Source organism: Strigops habroptila, chromosome 6, assembly GCF_004027225.2.
Source record: "Strigops habroptila isolate Jane chromosome 6, bStrHab1.2.pri, whole genome shotgun sequence".
NCBI classification, from domain to species: Eukaryota; Metazoa; Chordata; class Aves; order Psittaciformes; family Psittacidae; genus Strigops; species Strigops habroptila.
Window position 1 is genome coordinate 36970919 of NC_044282.2, and position 17798 is coordinate 36988716.

A 17798-nucleotide genomic window follows, 5' to 3' on the forward strand; every position below is an offset into this window, starting at 1 on the left:
GTGTTTTAAGAACCCAATTTTCTCTGTTCTTCTGGAAACAGAAGTATCAGAAGCCTCTGATGGAAGAAAACTTTACAAAGAAAAATTTCAGGGAGTTAAAGAGAACCTCAAAGAGACCAAAGAAAATGAGGACAAATTTCAGTATGTTGATAATTCTGGAGAGTACTTTTAACATGAAGAGAATACAGAGACTAGACCTCTATTTAGCTGTTCTATAAAAGCCATAGCAGCAGTGGTTGGGTTTTGCTACTTGTTTTGGTAAGCAGATGAGGAGGCCAATACAATGTGTTCAATAACTGGAGCTCCAAGTATAGGCAATGTGTGTGCACATATGGCTGATTAAGTCATGGCCCATCAGGTACAGGCAAACTTCACATATAGGACAGAATAAAATGGTATGAGGAATAAAGCACGCGATCAAAATCTAACTTAGCAGACTCTGGAGAAGACAAGCCTACCCAGGTTTTAAACGTTTGTTGAGCCAAGCAAAGAGCTTTCTGAGCTTGAAACATCTTTTCATGTGAAAGGAATTTGAAACTTTAGGGTCTACGATGAAAAAAAAAAAAAACCCAACCCACCTGTCCAAAAGCCTTTATAACTTGAGCTGAGATGGTTTTGAAGTTGAAAATTTTTCAGTCTCATTCCACTGCTTATTAGAAGAACTTGGTGTTCGAAAACCTGGAACTGATTTAGCTTGAGTCAGTAGCTACAGGCAACTCAAAATCTTCCTGAATAGTGCTTCCTCAGCAACAGTATGAAGTACACACCCAGATTTGAACAGGAGTGCGATGAATCCAAGATTTGCAGTGGGAAAGTAAGCAGCAAGCACAAGGGAAAAACATCAAGAGGTCCTGTTCACTCTACCAGCTGGGTGTCAGAGTCAAACGCACTGGAAGCCTTCAGACTATTTTCTGCTGTATGACTGCTAAAGAGCACTGAGGTAACTCATTAGATTCTTCATTAAGTCTACTTGTTTCAGAAATGGCAATTATATCAGAATCACGATTGGCAATAAAGCAGTGCTGGTCTTGCAGCTTTTCTAACCATGATGACACATGGTTACAGAATAGCTGTAGCTCTATTCTGACTCTGAAATCGAGAGTGAGAAAAACCTATCCTTGCCCTTATCTTCCTCTCCACAAGTAGTATTTGTTTGTATAATAAATATTTAGAATTACAGCAGTTAGAAGCAAACTCACAGGCTGATGAACAATAATAATCAAGCTGGCATTTTATTACATTGAGATTTCTTATTGATTGACAGCAGTCACTAACTGAAGTATAATAGGCTGGTAAAGCTGGACAGCTTGCATAGGTATTTTTAAGCAAAGGAACTGAGAAAGGTGACAGATAACAGTTTTAAAACACAGAAATAATTGTGCACCTTAAAATAAGGACAGTACAAAAATAATTAACACATTTACATTCATTTATCCAAGGCCACCTCTTCATGAACACAAGGGAGTTAAGATGATAGTATATAGGGATAATACAGCTTAAATTCTCTCATGTCTATTCCAAACAGAAACTAGAAAGCTTATTTAGCTTCTGTTCCCTTAAAAAGTTGTTCCATCCTCAGATCAGGGAGAGGAACCGAACCTCTCAAACTTTAACCCACCAAATCCAACACTCTACCATGCTACTACTGAAAGAACATACACATTTATAAAAATAAAGCTAACAAGCTAACTGTACAGTCTGTGGTCCTGGATCTGACATTTATAACAAACAGGACATAGGCAAAATTATGGTCCATGAGGTGAGACTGGCCACAGGCAAGAGTCAGGCCATGTGTTCAATTTATAAACCTGGGATCTAAGCTTCTCTTTATAACAAGATTAGCTAGGCAAATCTGAGATAATTGGAGTTTACTATTTTTGTCCATTGCAAAGACCACATGAAAATGTAAAGACAATGACATCTTGTGACAGAAACATTAAATACAAGAACCAATTTAAACAAAAATGAACAACTAAATACCCCAAAATACCTAGTAAGACCAGCCTACTAATTAGGCAACAACTTATACAGCTAGACTGGAGAAACTTAGTCATCTCCCATTAGAAACAGAATATGCAAAGACTTAAAAAATTATTTTTATCATACACAATATATTGCAGCAGATATCCATAAACTCCAACTGCTCATCAGCATGACAGGGGACATCAGATTATAAACATAACGATGCAAGATACAGACATGTTCTGAAGTGGTATTTCTGAACCTTTGTAAATAGATGAACACGCTTCCATTTTGGTAAGCAGCTCTGATGACATGGTGTTAGTGCACTGAAGTATCTTCATTTACATTTCCTCAAGGCTCCTCCTGATAGCTTCTTCCAATTCTGCATCTTGCTCTGTATAAATACAAACCCCAAGTATAATCTCAAACTATGGTCAATAACCAGTCATAAACACAACTACATTAATATTACTAAATAAAACAACAACTGCCAACTTGTGTGGCAATGTCAGTAGACTGCAAAAAACCTAACAGAATTAAAGTATTTTCCCTCCTCCTGTCTTATGCAATATTTTCAACGCTTGAAAATATAGGAACAACCTCTACAACCTGCCACTCTATTAATTAGGGGCAGCCCAATGATTAATTTAAGAGTATAATGCAACTACATATTTACTGGTCAAAATAGTACCAAGATTAGAACCCATATGTACCCACCAAGAAAAATAAAGTATTAAAACAAAACCATGTATCAAGCAGAGAGGTTTCACTATTTTCATTCCAGCTCCTTCTCAATAGATATTCCTGTATCTACATTGTAAGTTGGCACCACTGTTGTCACTCTTGCTAGGAAGGCCAGAAATCAGCAGTAAGAATAGTCTAGATCAGGGCTGTAACATTTTTAATAATGTGTGTGTGAGGAAGACTGCATTGCACTCATCTGACTTGTTAACCTCTCCTAAATACCTCTCATAATATTCAAAAAAGAAACTCAGTTGCTGCATTACGTTTAGGTTGTTTTGGGCACTAAATTGTTTGGTGTTTGTGATTTAAATATCCTAAGGCATATATGTACAGTAAATATTAATACCAATGGTATAAATGGAAAAATTAAAGCAGCTTTTAGACACAGTATCATTCTTGAATTATTAATCTTCTGCTTTAGGAGGATACAAGCACATCCTATTAGAAAAGCTGTCCTTATAAGAAAAGAAACAGTAATTATATATATTAACGTAATATATATTAAAGCTTTAATTATTGCTGGGATGTTTTATGCAAGGCCTAGATTTGGAACAGAAATAGTACCAATGAATGCTCTCTCATGGCAGTAGACCCATATTTATTCACCTGGACTTTAGTGTAAATCTAGTATTACTGATAAAAAGAGATACTAGTTTCTGAAAGGAAAATATTACATGGTCACAGAAGCAAAAAACAAAATTTTGAAACCAAAATAAAGCAGAAAGGCATCTGCAGACAACTGCTTGATTAAAATATTTTGTCAGTTAGCCACTAAGCATGTGCAAGAATCAAGAACAAGATCCAAACTGTGACTCTGTTGCTAATGGCATGCAGTTATCTCCACAGCCATACCCAGATTGTCCGCTACTCCCCGGAGCTGCTGAAGCAGCTTTTTCTGCCTCCTACACTTGCTTTTTGCTTCCTCCTGTTCCAGAAGTTGCGTGCTTTTTCCTTCTTACCCCTTTCTGGGGTTGATTTTGCTGCCTCGTTCACTCTTACCCTGTGATAGAACTGCCACTAACCACGCAGTGAACACAGCTGAAGCCAGGCTGCTTCAGAAGGTCACATGCCTTCAGCACTGCATCAGAACTGGGATGTCCTGTGTGCACCAAATGCCACAGCTCTACCTGATGCCAATACCCTGTGCTAGGGGCACCTGAGCACAGCAGACTTTCAGTACTGTAGATCAATATGGTGGACATTTAAGAACAATATTTAATAACAGCTAGTAAACGTATAACTGAATATATTCTGGGAATGTGAGATTCGGATATCAGTTTCATCTCGACCCCGTATGAATTATTTATTACTTTTTTTCTTTGGATAATTTTATTTCCATCAGGTGAAAGAGCAGAGTTCACCCTTTAAACAATAAATTGTTTTCAAAGTGCACTGTAGTCTACAACCAAAAATTAATGACTATGTTGTACGAACCACCACTAAGCACTACAGCAAAAGGATAGAAACAATTTCAAATAAGGCAAGATATTATGTGAGCAGACAGCTGTGCTGCTGATTCAAACTTGTGCATAGATTTACAGCTCTTTAGGAGACCAGAGTGCTTTGTTGAGATATAATACCTAATTTTGAACTACTTATTCAGAAGTTCAACTATTTAGTCAGTGGTTCTAGTCTGAGTCAACAGTCATATTAAACGGGTACAAAGTGAGCTCAGACAAGTTTTTAATTGAACAGTACCCTGTGGTGCAGCAATAAAATAGATTTTCAGTCTGTGGCATACTTCTGAGGTTAGGAAATTACTTTTTTTTAATATTTATAACTCACAGTGTTCTTGACTGCTCAGGATTTCCCGGCATATTTTAGAGATTATTCCTAAGAGGTCCCTTGCCATAAAACCGACTGCATTCTTAGTTTCTGTATCTTCTGTAAATTAACAGCACCCCTGAACACAGAAAAGTAAAAATTAACAGACCTTCCTGTTCCTTTGCTTCCTCTAAGCTCCTCTTCATTGTTAGTTTGAGATCTTCATCCTCTTCACTATCTGAACCTTAAACGCACAAATGAAGCATAAATTACACATTTCTTCTAACAATAATAATAATAATAATAATAAAAAAAGGTAACAGTCCACTCTTGCAATTCTCTTACTGTAACAACATTGTAGGTTGCATTTGAAGAAATACACTTGTTATGGTCTGAAAATCAAGGTAAAAATACATTACAGTGGTAGTTTAAGACAGTAACTCGAGACAGTTATTTTTCAGCTTCGTTCTTCCTTTTCTACCTAAAATCTAGAGGAAGACTGCTACAATTGTATATTATTTTAAAGTAGTAAGAAATAATAGGTGTATGAGCTATTGTTACTGTCTACTGCGTTTGCTTTTTTGTAATAGTTAAAAAAAAAAAAAGACATTACTTTCTACAAAGTGTATCAAGGATTTAATTACGGGAAGAAGTGCTGTAGTGTGTCTCTGCCTACACATGATCTTAGCTGTATTTTGTTACCTAAATGTAGTGCTGCAACTCAACTGAGCAGTGCAATTCAGCAGATGTTGTTCAAGTCTCACAGAAGAAAAAGTCAACACATTTAATCTGCTAACTCATCATAGCCAAGCCCAGGCAAAATCCCACCACCTTTCCCTTCGTTCATGCTCTTCATAAGGCTCCAGAATGACAGCTCTGTTTGGAAGTGTCTAGTAGGGATCGGTGTACCTAAGGTGGTTTTTTTGTTTGCTTTAAACAGTCTCAGTAAACTACAGGTTAAAAAATAAACAAGTCAATGAGTCACACCATGTATTCATTCTCCTGCTACAGGCTATTGCTATTTTGGGAGATGGTCTCTGTAATGAGGTCTTACAGTATTGGCAATCAACTAGGTCTCCTACGGTCATACCAACAGAAGTGCTTCCCTTAAAGTCATCACATTTATTAGTACACCAGTGTACTTCTGATTAAATTTAGAACAAAGCAAAGAACATTTCAATATGGACATTTAATTTACTGACTGTGTGACTTGTGCATTTTAAATTACCCAAGTTAGGTATTCAAAGTGACGGGTACACTTTCTAAAAGTTGTTTTCAAACCTCTGACATATATACCTTCTTAGAACAGCAATGTTGCCGACTTTCCCAATTCCAGGAATACAAACTCCAACAGCTAGTATCAAATAGCGATCAGGAGCCCACAAAGATGTCAGAAACAGCTGGATATACACTGCAGTTAAAATGGTCTTTCTCCAGTCACCTGGAAGACTGACTGTGAATCTTTTTTGGAGCTGCCTACTATCTCTGGGCAGAAGAGATACTATTTTTTACACCATCTTCCAAAGCAAAAGAAAGAAAAATCCACACAATGCCAAAAAAAAAGTCATTACAGTCACTTCTGAAAGGGAGGAAAAAGTGCAAAGAAAAGGCTTTGCGCAACTGGCTTATCCCTTATTAACCCTCCTTCTAATCTTCCAGCCTGGAAGACATCCCATACTGCTCTAAAAAGTTTTCTACCTGTTAGAGGTGTAACAGCTGAGGCAATCTCTCTTTAACTCATCTCTTAGCATAAGCATAATGGAAGAATTGAGTTCTTGTGAGCAGGAGCATTAAGGCATCATACAAAAGGGTCTCTGGTTTGCTACCATTTCAAATAAAAACGCACTTTTCTGAAGGCCTGTATGATTTTTTAGGCAACTTGACAGAAGGCAATATTCTTCTAATTGGCATCTTGCATAGATGCTTAAACAGCAGAGGACAGGAGTAGACAGAAATCCAGGAGTTTCTTTCAGATACGAACTAAGGAAGTCAACATTCCTGGAACTGGTTATAGAGTCAGTGAGCATTCACCACAGAAGCAGCCATGATGGCAACCCACTGACACGCTGTTAAAAGACAGCATTTCCTCACTGCTGGCTTCCCCAACCCAGGCAACAGGCTAACTTGATGCTCATTTTTCAGAATGCTAAGCTGACTTTACGGACAATTCTGACAGTTATGAATGCTGAAACAGGGTTTGTAGATAGAATTATTATCTGAATTCATTAAAAAAGTTTAGGATTCATTGTTTATATTAGTGCAGGCCTCATCTTACCAAAATGTTTTGCTAGTCACGCCATCTTAATTACACCCCTGTAATAACATGGGGTACACATTCATATTGGAACAGAGGTATATGCAAACTGGCATGCAAAATGTTTAAACATTTCAAAACCAAGCTGCCTGGCTCATGATTTATCACTGCACCTGATATGCAGTAACTAAATGCTGCTTGATAGTTATAACATCACGGAGAGCAGGTTTGCTTAAAGCATAGTTGAAGACACCACCATTCCACTGCCAGAAACTACGAAACTTGAATACCATTACTACTGATGATTTGATAGTTTGAGGAGGAAAAAAAATCAGCTTGGAGTCAAATGTGTTTATGAAGCATGTTAAAAGTCTTATGAGCTACACTCTGCCTTCGCTGGTCATTATTTGCAAGACTTCTCTCCTCTCTACCCAATTATATTAATGCACATTCAACTTCCCATGAAGGCAGTGACTGAATTCTCTGAAATCTGAGTGGCTAAGAAAGAGCTAAATCTTATTTAGGAGCTTTTCACGCTAAGGCTTGTCAGTATCTTAAATTACACTGAGACTTTCCTTATCCAAAGCGAAAACCATAGTTATGCTTGTCCTCAGTGTTTCCCCCCCTCTCACCCCCACACTCCCCAAAGCTACACAGAGCAAAGACTAAAGGCACAAAAGCAGTAAAGACAAGAATTTTAAGATGTTCTGATATGGCTTTACAGGAATCAGGAATAAAACTGTAACAGTCAGAAGAAAAGCTGTCTGCAGGCAAAAATCCTAGGCAGAAATGCTCCAACAAATAAGGAATTCAGCTCTCTTTAGGGGCCAGACTGCAAGAACTATTAGTGCGGAACTCGGCACTTGTCATCCGAAGAGAAGGAAAGGTCAACTGATGGAACTGATGCATTTTCAAGTCAGAAGACTTGAAACCAGGCTGCTTTTCCACATGGGACAGGTCACTGTGCTTGATCTAATGTTACTCAGTGCGTCTGTACCCTGCAACTGAACTCTGCTCTCAAGGATATCTTAGATTCCAGTTAAGAACATACTCATGCAAGTACCACAGAATGGCTGAGATTGGCAGTGACCTCTGGAGGTCTCTTGTGCAGCCCCCTGCTCAAGCAGGATCACCTCGAGCCAGCTGCCCAGGACCATGTCCAGCCTGGTTTTTAATACTATTGAACAGACTGCGTACTGGGGAGCTCAGAACTTGACAGTTGTGGCTGTACCAGTGCTAAGAGGGAAAGGACCAACCCCTCCACCTGCTGGCAGCAGTCCTCCTAATGCAGCCCAGGGTACTTTAACTTTCAGCCAGGAGAGCACATTGCTGCCTCATGGTCAACCTGGTGCTCACCAGGACCCCCAGGTCCTTTTCTGCAAAGCTGTTTTTCAGCTGGTTGACCTCTCCAGGTGCAGGACTCCACACTTCTTGTTGAACTTCATGAGGTTCCTGTCAGCCCATTTCTCCCCTGTCAAGGTTCCTCTGGATGGCAGCACGACCCTTTGGTGTATCAGCTGCCACTCAGGTTTGTGTCCCCAGCAAACCTGCTGAGGGTGCACTCTGCCCCACCATATAGGCCATTGGTGAAGACATTAAACAGGAGCAGACCCAGTACTGACCCCTGGGGTACACAGCTGGTTACTGGCCTCCAACTGGGCTTCATGCCACTGACCACCATGTTTTGGGTCTGGCCATTCAGCAAGTTTTCAATCCACCTCATAGTTTCCTCATCCAGCCCATGCTTCATCAGCATATACTGCTGGTACTGCTGCCATCTTCTGATGATGGAGACTAAAAAAGAATGTTTAATTTGGAGAAATCGGGCATTTCCTGTCTCTCTTGTTAAAATGCTCAGCACATTCTGTAGCTCCCAACTCCTCCAGGGTCGGAGAAAAAGCAATTGCCCAGTTTCTCAGCCAAGAAATCTTAAGACATGGCCGCTTCTCTGGTACATTTTGTTAAATAAACAACAGCTAAGAAACTCTGACTGTACATATTCTCTCAAAGAACTCCTCCTGCTCACTATTGTCCTCACATACTGCCAAATTCCTGCTGGAGGAACAAAAAAGAAAATAGGAAAGCAAATTCTGAATGAACATGCAACTCAGAGATCTGATAGTTTAACCCTATAGATGCGAGTAAATATAGTGATTTTTTGACCTTTCACGAGTCTCTCATAGAAACCCACTCTGGGGAGAGGCTGGTAAACTTTCACAGCATGCAAGCGCCACCCGCTGTCCTGACATCAAAGCGCCACAGCTTGAATTTGGATTAGCTGCCCAAATGGCTCAGTGTAATTCCCCACCTATATCTGATTCTGTTATCTTGCAGCCTCCCAGGTCACCACCATCCCCTTAATTTCCATGAGGTTTACCAGTTCCTCTATCTCACTAGGCTGGATTTCCCTTCCCCAGCCTTAGTCCTCTTCCCTGCCACACAAGTTCTTAAGACCTGACTACTTCAGTGTGCAGTCTCACACCATCACTTCTCTCTCCTACAACTTTCCTTTTCAGTAACTCCCAATCTCATCTGCCTCTTTCCCATCCCAATGTATGTTAATATCACACTTAACTTGCTGTCTCTCTAACCACTGGACCTTTTCCTTTTACAGCTGATGCCTGAAATTTTAGTTCTACTTTACCTTAAGGACACCATTAAAGTTACCTCATTCAGGATCCTACCCTAACTACTTAGCCAAAAACCTTAAGATCAGTACCCCATCCTTACCTTCAGTAGCAATCACATTCAGTATGCGTGATCATACTGCCTTTAAAATACTGTTCTTGGCTTCCAGAATCCTTTCATTTATTCCTTCTTCAACAGTCACAGCAGGATCCTTACACACTTCTCCCCAATACTTACTGCTCTAATCTCCATTTCTTCATTAAGGTAACATCACCTGTAAATGCAAGTACAGCTACTCCCTGCTGAGCGTTCACGAACACACAAGACCTCTCTTCCTCCAGATGTCTGCATCTCTCCCTGCAGATGCTCATTCATCTGTTCATTCAAGCCAATACCATGAAGGTCATTCAGAGTTTCATTTAACCTTCATCTTAGACACCTCTCAAATTCACATCCAGATTAAACTAAACCTTGAAGAATTTTTTGTGTGACCTGGGTGGGGGAGGTCTTTTGAGTTCATCCACTTGGCTACAATTCTTGTTCAGACTCATTATCTTAGGTGTCAATACACTGTTTTCTCCCTAGGGCATATACATATGTTCAAAGATGCACACAAGAGATGCCACTGACATACCAAAGCCAGTAGTAACTTCCTGTTGTAGCTAAACACAAGGCTACAACTCAAAGGTGACTTTCTTATCACCCCCTACTGCAATAAGCTGTGGTCACCATAAGAACAGTGTAAATAAATGAATATATTCTTGATAGAGTAACTATCATTCATTCACGGTGCATCACACTGCAGGTGCTCATGCCCTTCATATTCAGCCTCTTTGGACAGTGGGGGCTGAAGGCTGCGACCTATCTTCAGTCATTCACAGTCCGTGTTAACTGAAGGTTCGGAAGAAGCAGAGACTGGGCTCAGATGTGGTATTCATATCGGACCTAACACCCACAAAAACATGACTACTGAGAAGGCTAGCAATTATTCTCAGTGTCTTCTGTAAATTAATCCTTGAACTTTTCTTAAATTCTTTTGTTGGTTGTATGTAAACCATAACATTTTGGGGATAGTGGGAGCTAGCTGGGAAGCTTAGCAGCATTGAGATGAACTGAAATCCTGCTCTTCCAAATATAAACTCTCATAGAAGCTGCATTCAGTAGTATTTAAACACTTCAGGCAATAGCAGCAGATTGAAGATGCAGGCTGACAACTCCACTTGAGCACAGTGGAAGCAAACTTCATAGGACAGTGAAAGAGGTGTACTTGGTTGGTTGGCAGACAAGAGAGTACAGCACTACACCACTGATTTTCTCAGTCTCGTGAGACAACCTGGCTCTAAAAGAAAGGAGAAGAAATACTAAAAAAAAATTTGGTCCTCTGATTATTAAAAAAAGTCTGTTTTACTTAAGAGCTCAGCTATTAAAGGATCTCATATGAATATGACTGTGAGAAGTACAGTTAAGCTAAAACCACCAATTCATGCAAAAATCACTCTTATGAACCAAGAAGTTGTGGCATTCCTGTCTGTGTCAGGATGGGTATGATGACCCATAACCTACCATCAGCTTTGCCCTCAACATCATCCAGCACTCATTTAAAGTATAAGCTGTAGCACTACTGTCATGACTAGATATCGAGCGTAAAGACATAAGGGAATAATGGTAATTTTCTGCATGCTACAAACTCTTCTTTGCAAAGGAATTACAAAAAGAGACATTGAAAACTTTTCTGCGCTTCTCAAACCACTTAACATGCATGAATCTCCCATCATGTGTTGTGCTTTCAACATAAAAGAAAAAACTCTGTATTTATGAACCCAGGTTTAGCAGCAGAAGAGAGCAAATAAGAATAAGTATCTTGCCTACTCTTTTCATACCTCAAAGGAAATTCATGCATCCACTACAGCCAATGGTCTCCTAAGGTAACATACAGTTGATATCCTATTGCAAAATATGCAGGAACTTTATTTATTTATTCTAAAATGAATGCACATACCACTGCTCCCACAGCAGTTCTGCTGACACAGTAAAATGGTTCACAAGGTGCAACTGCCAGACAGTGCCACAATCCAAACACAACCCAGCTGCTCACAAGCTGATGACAGCTTGGTGAAGATGACTCAGGGAAATAGCTTTTTCCTTTTGCAGCTCATCCAATACCAACAACTGTCTTACATTTTTCAACACAATTCTCTGTTGTAACTGTTTCTCACTTATTTCTTCTTCCAGAATAATAGCCATAGGCTTGAGAAAGTCACAAAGCAAGTGAGTCTTATTTATATTTCCTTATATTCAGCTGCATTTCTGTAACAGGACAACAGGCTATACCAGCCTGTGATACACTGCACTTTCCATCTCAGACCTCCAATACTGGTCTTGCCACACTAAGACTTGCAAATGCTTGCTGGTGCTGCTGAGCCACACAGTGAAGTGTGTCTTAGGTGGTGGCTTTATCTCTTAAAAACTTCATAGGCTTTTGGTAACAACATCATCCCACTACGCAGCAACCACAGGCCTATCAGCAAAACTGAATTTTCTAACATCCTGGTTTAATACAGGAAGAAGACAAAGGCAACTCTCACTGTTGGGTCTCCCCCTATTGACACTGTCTGGAGAAGGGGAAGAAGGATGGCTCAAGACAATTCTGTTCCTTCCAAATATGCCAGGGAATGCCAACAGCCAAGGGACTCATGCACAATTCCATCACCTTCCAGCTCAAAGTATTATTTTTAATAACAACCCCGTGCATAACTGAAGTGGGATGCAACAGCAACTTAAGTTCTGGGGCCTCCCAGTAGTGCCCATCACCCTAACAGTAAATTTAATATTAACATAGTAAAGGACATCGAAAGATGGTTTAGATTAGGAATCTTCTGAAAGCAAGACCAATATAAAAATAATTACTGGAGTATAAATTATACACAGAAAACGGATCAAAGTCATCACCTCTGAGCCAGTGTACCCTGGTAAATAAAGCTATACTGGCAGAACTACCCAGGCAGGGAGCTGGAGTACCTCTGCATAGCAAGAGTCATTCCCCTCTCCTCACCGTCTGGTATTGTCAAGTCACACAAACTGTACAAGAAAGGAAACCCCTACAGCTAAACTGACTTACAGCTAAATTGACTTAAATTGACTGCTTGCAAGTTACATCTCTCTTCTAAACTCTTCCTTCCGAAAACATGCAAAGGTCCTGAAGCAAAACCAGCCTCCCACATTAATATACAATTATAGCTATAATTACATTCAAAGAGATCTATCAATCTAGGAATTTCAATCCGCTCTGCAAAGAAAACGTTCGTAGTGGGAATGCAATAATTCAATGTGTAGCTTTATGGATAACTGTGGAGAAAAGTCATCTTCCCCCTTGAGCAAAACGAACTGCACTAGTGGAAGTTCTTTACAGTTCTGTAATTCACTACGCCAAGAAATTTTACTGGCATGGCTGCTTCTGGCTGGGAATCACATCTCCGTAATGAAGCTGAAAAGTCTAGACGAGCAAATGCTTGGGGTGGCCAGGAAACACTATCAGCACCTTTTCTGTATCAGAAGCAGATAAATCAACCCCAGCTCACCACAGATCATTCTTTTTCAGGAAACCATTTAATTATTCTGTCTTTTTCCCTTTACTTGATTGATGCCAATTCACCATTCAGTAGTAGCACTCCACTCCAGTCTTCCTGGTAGGACAGCAGCACCATGTGATAGCTCTCATACACCCGCATCAAGACTAGCAGTGTGTTTTTCTGAAAGTAGCTTAGGCCTAATTCAACCTTCTGTAATATGCGCTCAATTTTCAAGCCCCCAAAACCACAAGAAGAAACCAGGAAAAGCAATGTGTCTACAGAGAGATGTCAGGTCATTTTCTAGGAAACCTTTACTTCAAGGTAATTCAAAATACTGAGAATTATTAAAACTCATCTCAGCTCTAGTATCCTTTGCATGAAAATGAGCTAGCTCAAACCTCTTTGATTATCCTACGTAAAACCAGTGTGATCATTTTAGCATGCCACTAATTAGAATGTGGCATTCTAGAGAACGTAAACGTTTTCATTGATGTGTTACCTCCAAACGGATTCATGAGCCATGTGCCAGTGAAGACACTGATCAAGTGACTGCAAGTAGCTAGGAGGACAGTCAGAGTTAAAATAGGCAAAGATATTTTGGGAAATAACAATGCTTTAGCATGGTCACATTTGTTACAGACCCAGAACAAATCAAGTAAATCAGATTTGAGTACAAAGTGACAAATATGCACACAAGAGTGCACTAAACAGCTGCTGTTTAACTAGAAAGGAGTTTTCAGGCTGAAACAACAGTTTGTGTCCTGCTATAATAAAGAATAAAGCAAGGACAGTTCGTTATGTTGAATAAAAATGCTTAATTAAGTCTGGTTTCAAAGCTTGCCCCAAGAAAATTGTTTTTCTGATCTATACTTCATTGAAATACCAGTACAATACAAGAATCAAAGCAACAGCTTGTGTTACCAACACAAAGCGTTCAAGTCTTTTATTGGAAAGAACTATCAACTGGGAAGATTGTGTTTAATGTTTACTTTCTACCTTTTGTGGTATCAGAAATGCTGTTTAGCAAGGCATACATCATGTCTCCTTCAATGTGGTGGGGATTTAGGATGCGAGCTGGCCGCTGGGTCATCTTAAATTGAGTTTCCAGTTCCAGGAAGCTTTTGTCTCCAGAAAGAATAGTGAAAGGAATTTGCTTGGGCAGGTGCTCATCCAGACGACCAGCCTATATGGAAACAAATGACAAGTGTTGAACTGAGATCATGTTTTTATCTTGGCGAGCTTTTTGTAGGACACATCTTCATAGGAAAGCTTTCTACAGCAACTTACCTCCACTTTTATGGTCCAATGCACATTATACCACTGTGAAAGGCATTATTTCAATAGTTTGACACTGCATTTATTCTATACATATGACAACAGGTATAGAAAATGGCTACCAGAACAGTACAGATGGAATATGGAACAAATTCCCAGAGAGGAGCATTTCAGAACCAGCTCCACATACAAGAAATCACTTGTGCAGTGTATTTTAAGAATTCTGAAAAAAGTTAACGTAACATACAAACACTGCTGCAAAACATATAGTTGGATTCTCAAATAGTTTTATTTAAGTGATAAAGCACTGTAATTAAGAACCCCATGGCGTCCCCCATTCTTGTCCTTCACCTGCACCTCTCCCAACCCAGCCAAAGCCCTAGGTCTACTGAAGAGAGACTCTGCTCTTTATCAGCCCAGCAGGGTCTCTGAAACTGGCACCCATCCAACTCCACCTGAAAAATGGTTCTAGATTTGGGCTACTTGAAGAGAGAGGCAGGAGGTACATTTCTCAGAAACTGTAAGATTTGTGGGTGGTTTTTTATTCTTCATTCCCTAATCAGCCCCCTTCCCCTCCACAACAGACTGATATTCTACTTGGGCTAAGTTTTATTCCTATGGAAATTAAAAAATGTAAATCATTCCTCAACAGGCTGTCTTCAGTGACAGGTTTATCATTCTTTGTAGCGGACATAGGAGGCCCATGCAGTCATCTAGTAATTAGTATTTAACATCAACAACACATATCACTTGCCACTCTTCTCTGGGTACAGAAATGTAACAATAAAGCAAGCATGCACCAACTTACATGGACACAGATAGCAAAGTCTGCTGCTTCCCTTCTGGTACCGCAACGTGGATGAAGAAAGAAACATCCAATCCTCTTAAGGTAATTGTAAATTTTGCAATGCACTGGAGGTTTCCAGTTGCTGTAGCCTCCTAAACAGCGAAGAAAAGTAAACAAAAATCAAACCAACCAACCAACACCCCAAACCACAAAACAAAAAGGGGGGGGGGGAGGAATGGGAAAAAAGAAACCCACCAGGGGAAAACAACCCAACCAAACAGAAAAACCCCAACACCCCCTTCCCCCAAAAGCCAACCAGAAATGCCCCATGAATCAAGAATGCAAGGCAAAAGCAAAGATAAATTCTGACTTTAAAGTCAGAATTTATTTTCACCAATGTGAAAGATAAAATAAACATATAACCAAAATCCCCAAAGAACCCTTATTCTTGGGTTAGTAACCAAAGAAGGAAAAAGTAGCTAGCCTGATCCTACACAAAGCCTCTCATTCAATTTTGTATGAATTTTATTCCTAATCCCGAGAAACTCATCTTCTAGACATCATGTGCTTTTAGACACAGGATGCACTTTTTTCCCCAGTTATAAGCACAGTTATGGTTAACATGCAGAAGCAGAGGAGCTCTGCTAACATATTACAAGTAACAGAAATGCTTCTCTAAGGGAATCCCGTACTAGTGTAATGCCCAAGATTATTTTGAACAGACTAACTGCTTGACATATCACATGTCAGAACTGTTTAAGAATCCAAGAACTGGAGCAACAGCTGAAACAAATGCTAGAGTCCTGACAAACACCTGGGTGCAGTCAAGGATAAGCAAAATAAGGCTACAACTGGGGAAAAAAAACTAAGCGTGGCAATTTTCTCTACAGCATCTGAAAACACGTAGTTACTGGCTGAGAAAACAGTTGGATAGAGATGAGCCGAGTAATAGGCCTGCTACAGATAAAAATATCAGGCTGAAACAGGTTGCAAGGGAAAAGAAATGAGCAGCAAGTCTCTCAAGAAGAGAGGAGAAAGCAGGAGACAAACAAATGGAAGGACAATTTGAAGAGAGTAAGAATTTCATAATATTCCCAATTACTAAGAAATAATGGATCTGCAGTGGGGAGGAAAAAATGTTGCTCTACCTGCCCGATGATAGAATGGCTGGATGCAAGAAAGGATTTTGAATGCAAAGTGAAAGCATCATTGATCACACTTCATGTGAGCACCTGTGGAACTAATGCCCAAGTAAAGAGGCTGCAGAACACTGTGTTTCCCATCACTGTGTTACCCTGCCCATTCCCAGTCTGACAAAGATGTAGATGCAATCTTCACTAGATTTCTGCTATTCCCCCACTTTTTCAGCTTAATGGCTATAAGAGGGTAACAAAAATGATCTCAAAGCTCAAAGATTTAGTTACAGACTACACAGTAATAACTTAGGGGTATCCCTCCATGAGAAAAATGCTTTTTGCAAGTCATTCTCATCTGTTGTGACAGCCTTTGTCATTGCTATTTGGGAAAGACTTGTAATCACCAACCCTTGCTTTTGGCGGCATAAATGTACAACACAGACATTTGACCAGGACAGCTGAAAACAGTGACAGAACGGTATTTACTCTGTCAGAGCTAGAACACAAATGGGTGAGGGATATGATATCTGAAAACAGAAACAATACAATGGAGAATACAATGGAGGAACTCAAAGCAAAGCTAAGCCTGTGTTAGCAACAGGAATAACAAAAATAATGCAAAAGCATCATACAAAAATAATAAAAAAATACAATCAGAAATGTTGTTTGGGAAATGCTGGGGAGGAAAAAGAAAATCAGAAAAGACAGGGATGTCACTGTATTTTTATAGGCTAAAACCAAGAATAGCATGCATCAAGTAACGCTGTAAACCATCGTTACGAGAGGGCACCTACACAATAAATCCAGATGTGTCTGGGAGCCTTAGTGTACCCAGGCTCTCTAACAACACACATGACACTAAAACCGCTCAAGTATTCTCTGATAAGAATATGGCCCATTTTAATCACCACTAACTCTTCATTGTGGGTTTCTCAGTTCAAGTGCTCCACGGGCTATTCCGACAGGGCAGCCTACATGCAGCAACCCTGCTGAAGAAATTTCAACTCCTGCAAGAAATGGAGCAGCATTGACAAGGGCTGTGCTGTGCCAGCAGGTGCCTGTGTTTGGAATATCCCTGAGCACAGTCTTAACTAGCACACAGCTACCTTCAGGTAAGATTATCGCGTTAATAAAGGTTCCTAAGAACAGATTAGTAACACGAAGACCATACTATGGATTATTTCTCTTTCTTAGACAGGTCAGAGAAGAGACATTTCTGACAATAACACAGTTCAGACATTCCTGGGTTCAATCAATTTTTTTCTAAACCAAACCAGGGCGTTTTAGCCTTGGAAAAGAGTAACAGCACAGAAGACCATGTCATAACAAACAGAGCAGTTAATGACAAACCAGTTTTGAGTAATTTAGATAGAATAACAAAGTATGAGTGAAGGCAAGTGTCTGAATTCAAGTGAGGAAAGTTTGACATAACTGTGTAAAATTACCCTTTACTAAATAATTATCTATAAAACCCAGACAGAGTAGCTTTGGACTTTAGGTGTCAAACAGGCCTGACATTTCTACAAGTCACATTCCTAATAGTTACTTATCTGTAGAAAAAGAAAAAAATGTTTTTCCCAGGCCAAATGGATTCAGTAACTGTAGAAACAAAAACCAAAGCAATAAAAAACCAAACCAAATCTTGAATCACAAGAGGCTTAGAAGTCAAGGAGTGCAGA

At 39.8% G+C, this 17798-nt stretch overlaps 1 protein-coding gene across 3 annotated transcripts in view; it reads right to left on the reverse strand.

Moving 5' to 3' along the window:
• Positions 1 to 1206: 1206 nt before the first annotated feature.
• The window catches only part of ZNF451 (zinc finger protein 451), a 39832-nt gene continuing 23240 nt past the window's right edge, over positions 1207 to 17798 (reverse strand). For all 3 annotated transcript variants that reach the window (XM_030490162.1, XM_030490160.1, XM_030490161.1), the window contains exons 12-15: positions 15005 to 15135; positions 13918 to 14104; positions 4640 to 4714; positions 1207 to 2356 (exon numbers count right to left, since the gene is read on the reverse strand). In XM_030490162.1, coding sequence (XP_030346022.1) covers positions 2304 to 2356; positions 4640 to 4714; positions 13918 to 14104; positions 15005 to 15135 — 446 coding nt within the window. In that variant the 3' untranslated portion in view covers positions 1207 to 2303. The remainder of the gene's footprint in view (positions 2357 to 4639; positions 4715 to 13917; positions 14105 to 15004; positions 15136 to 17798) is intronic.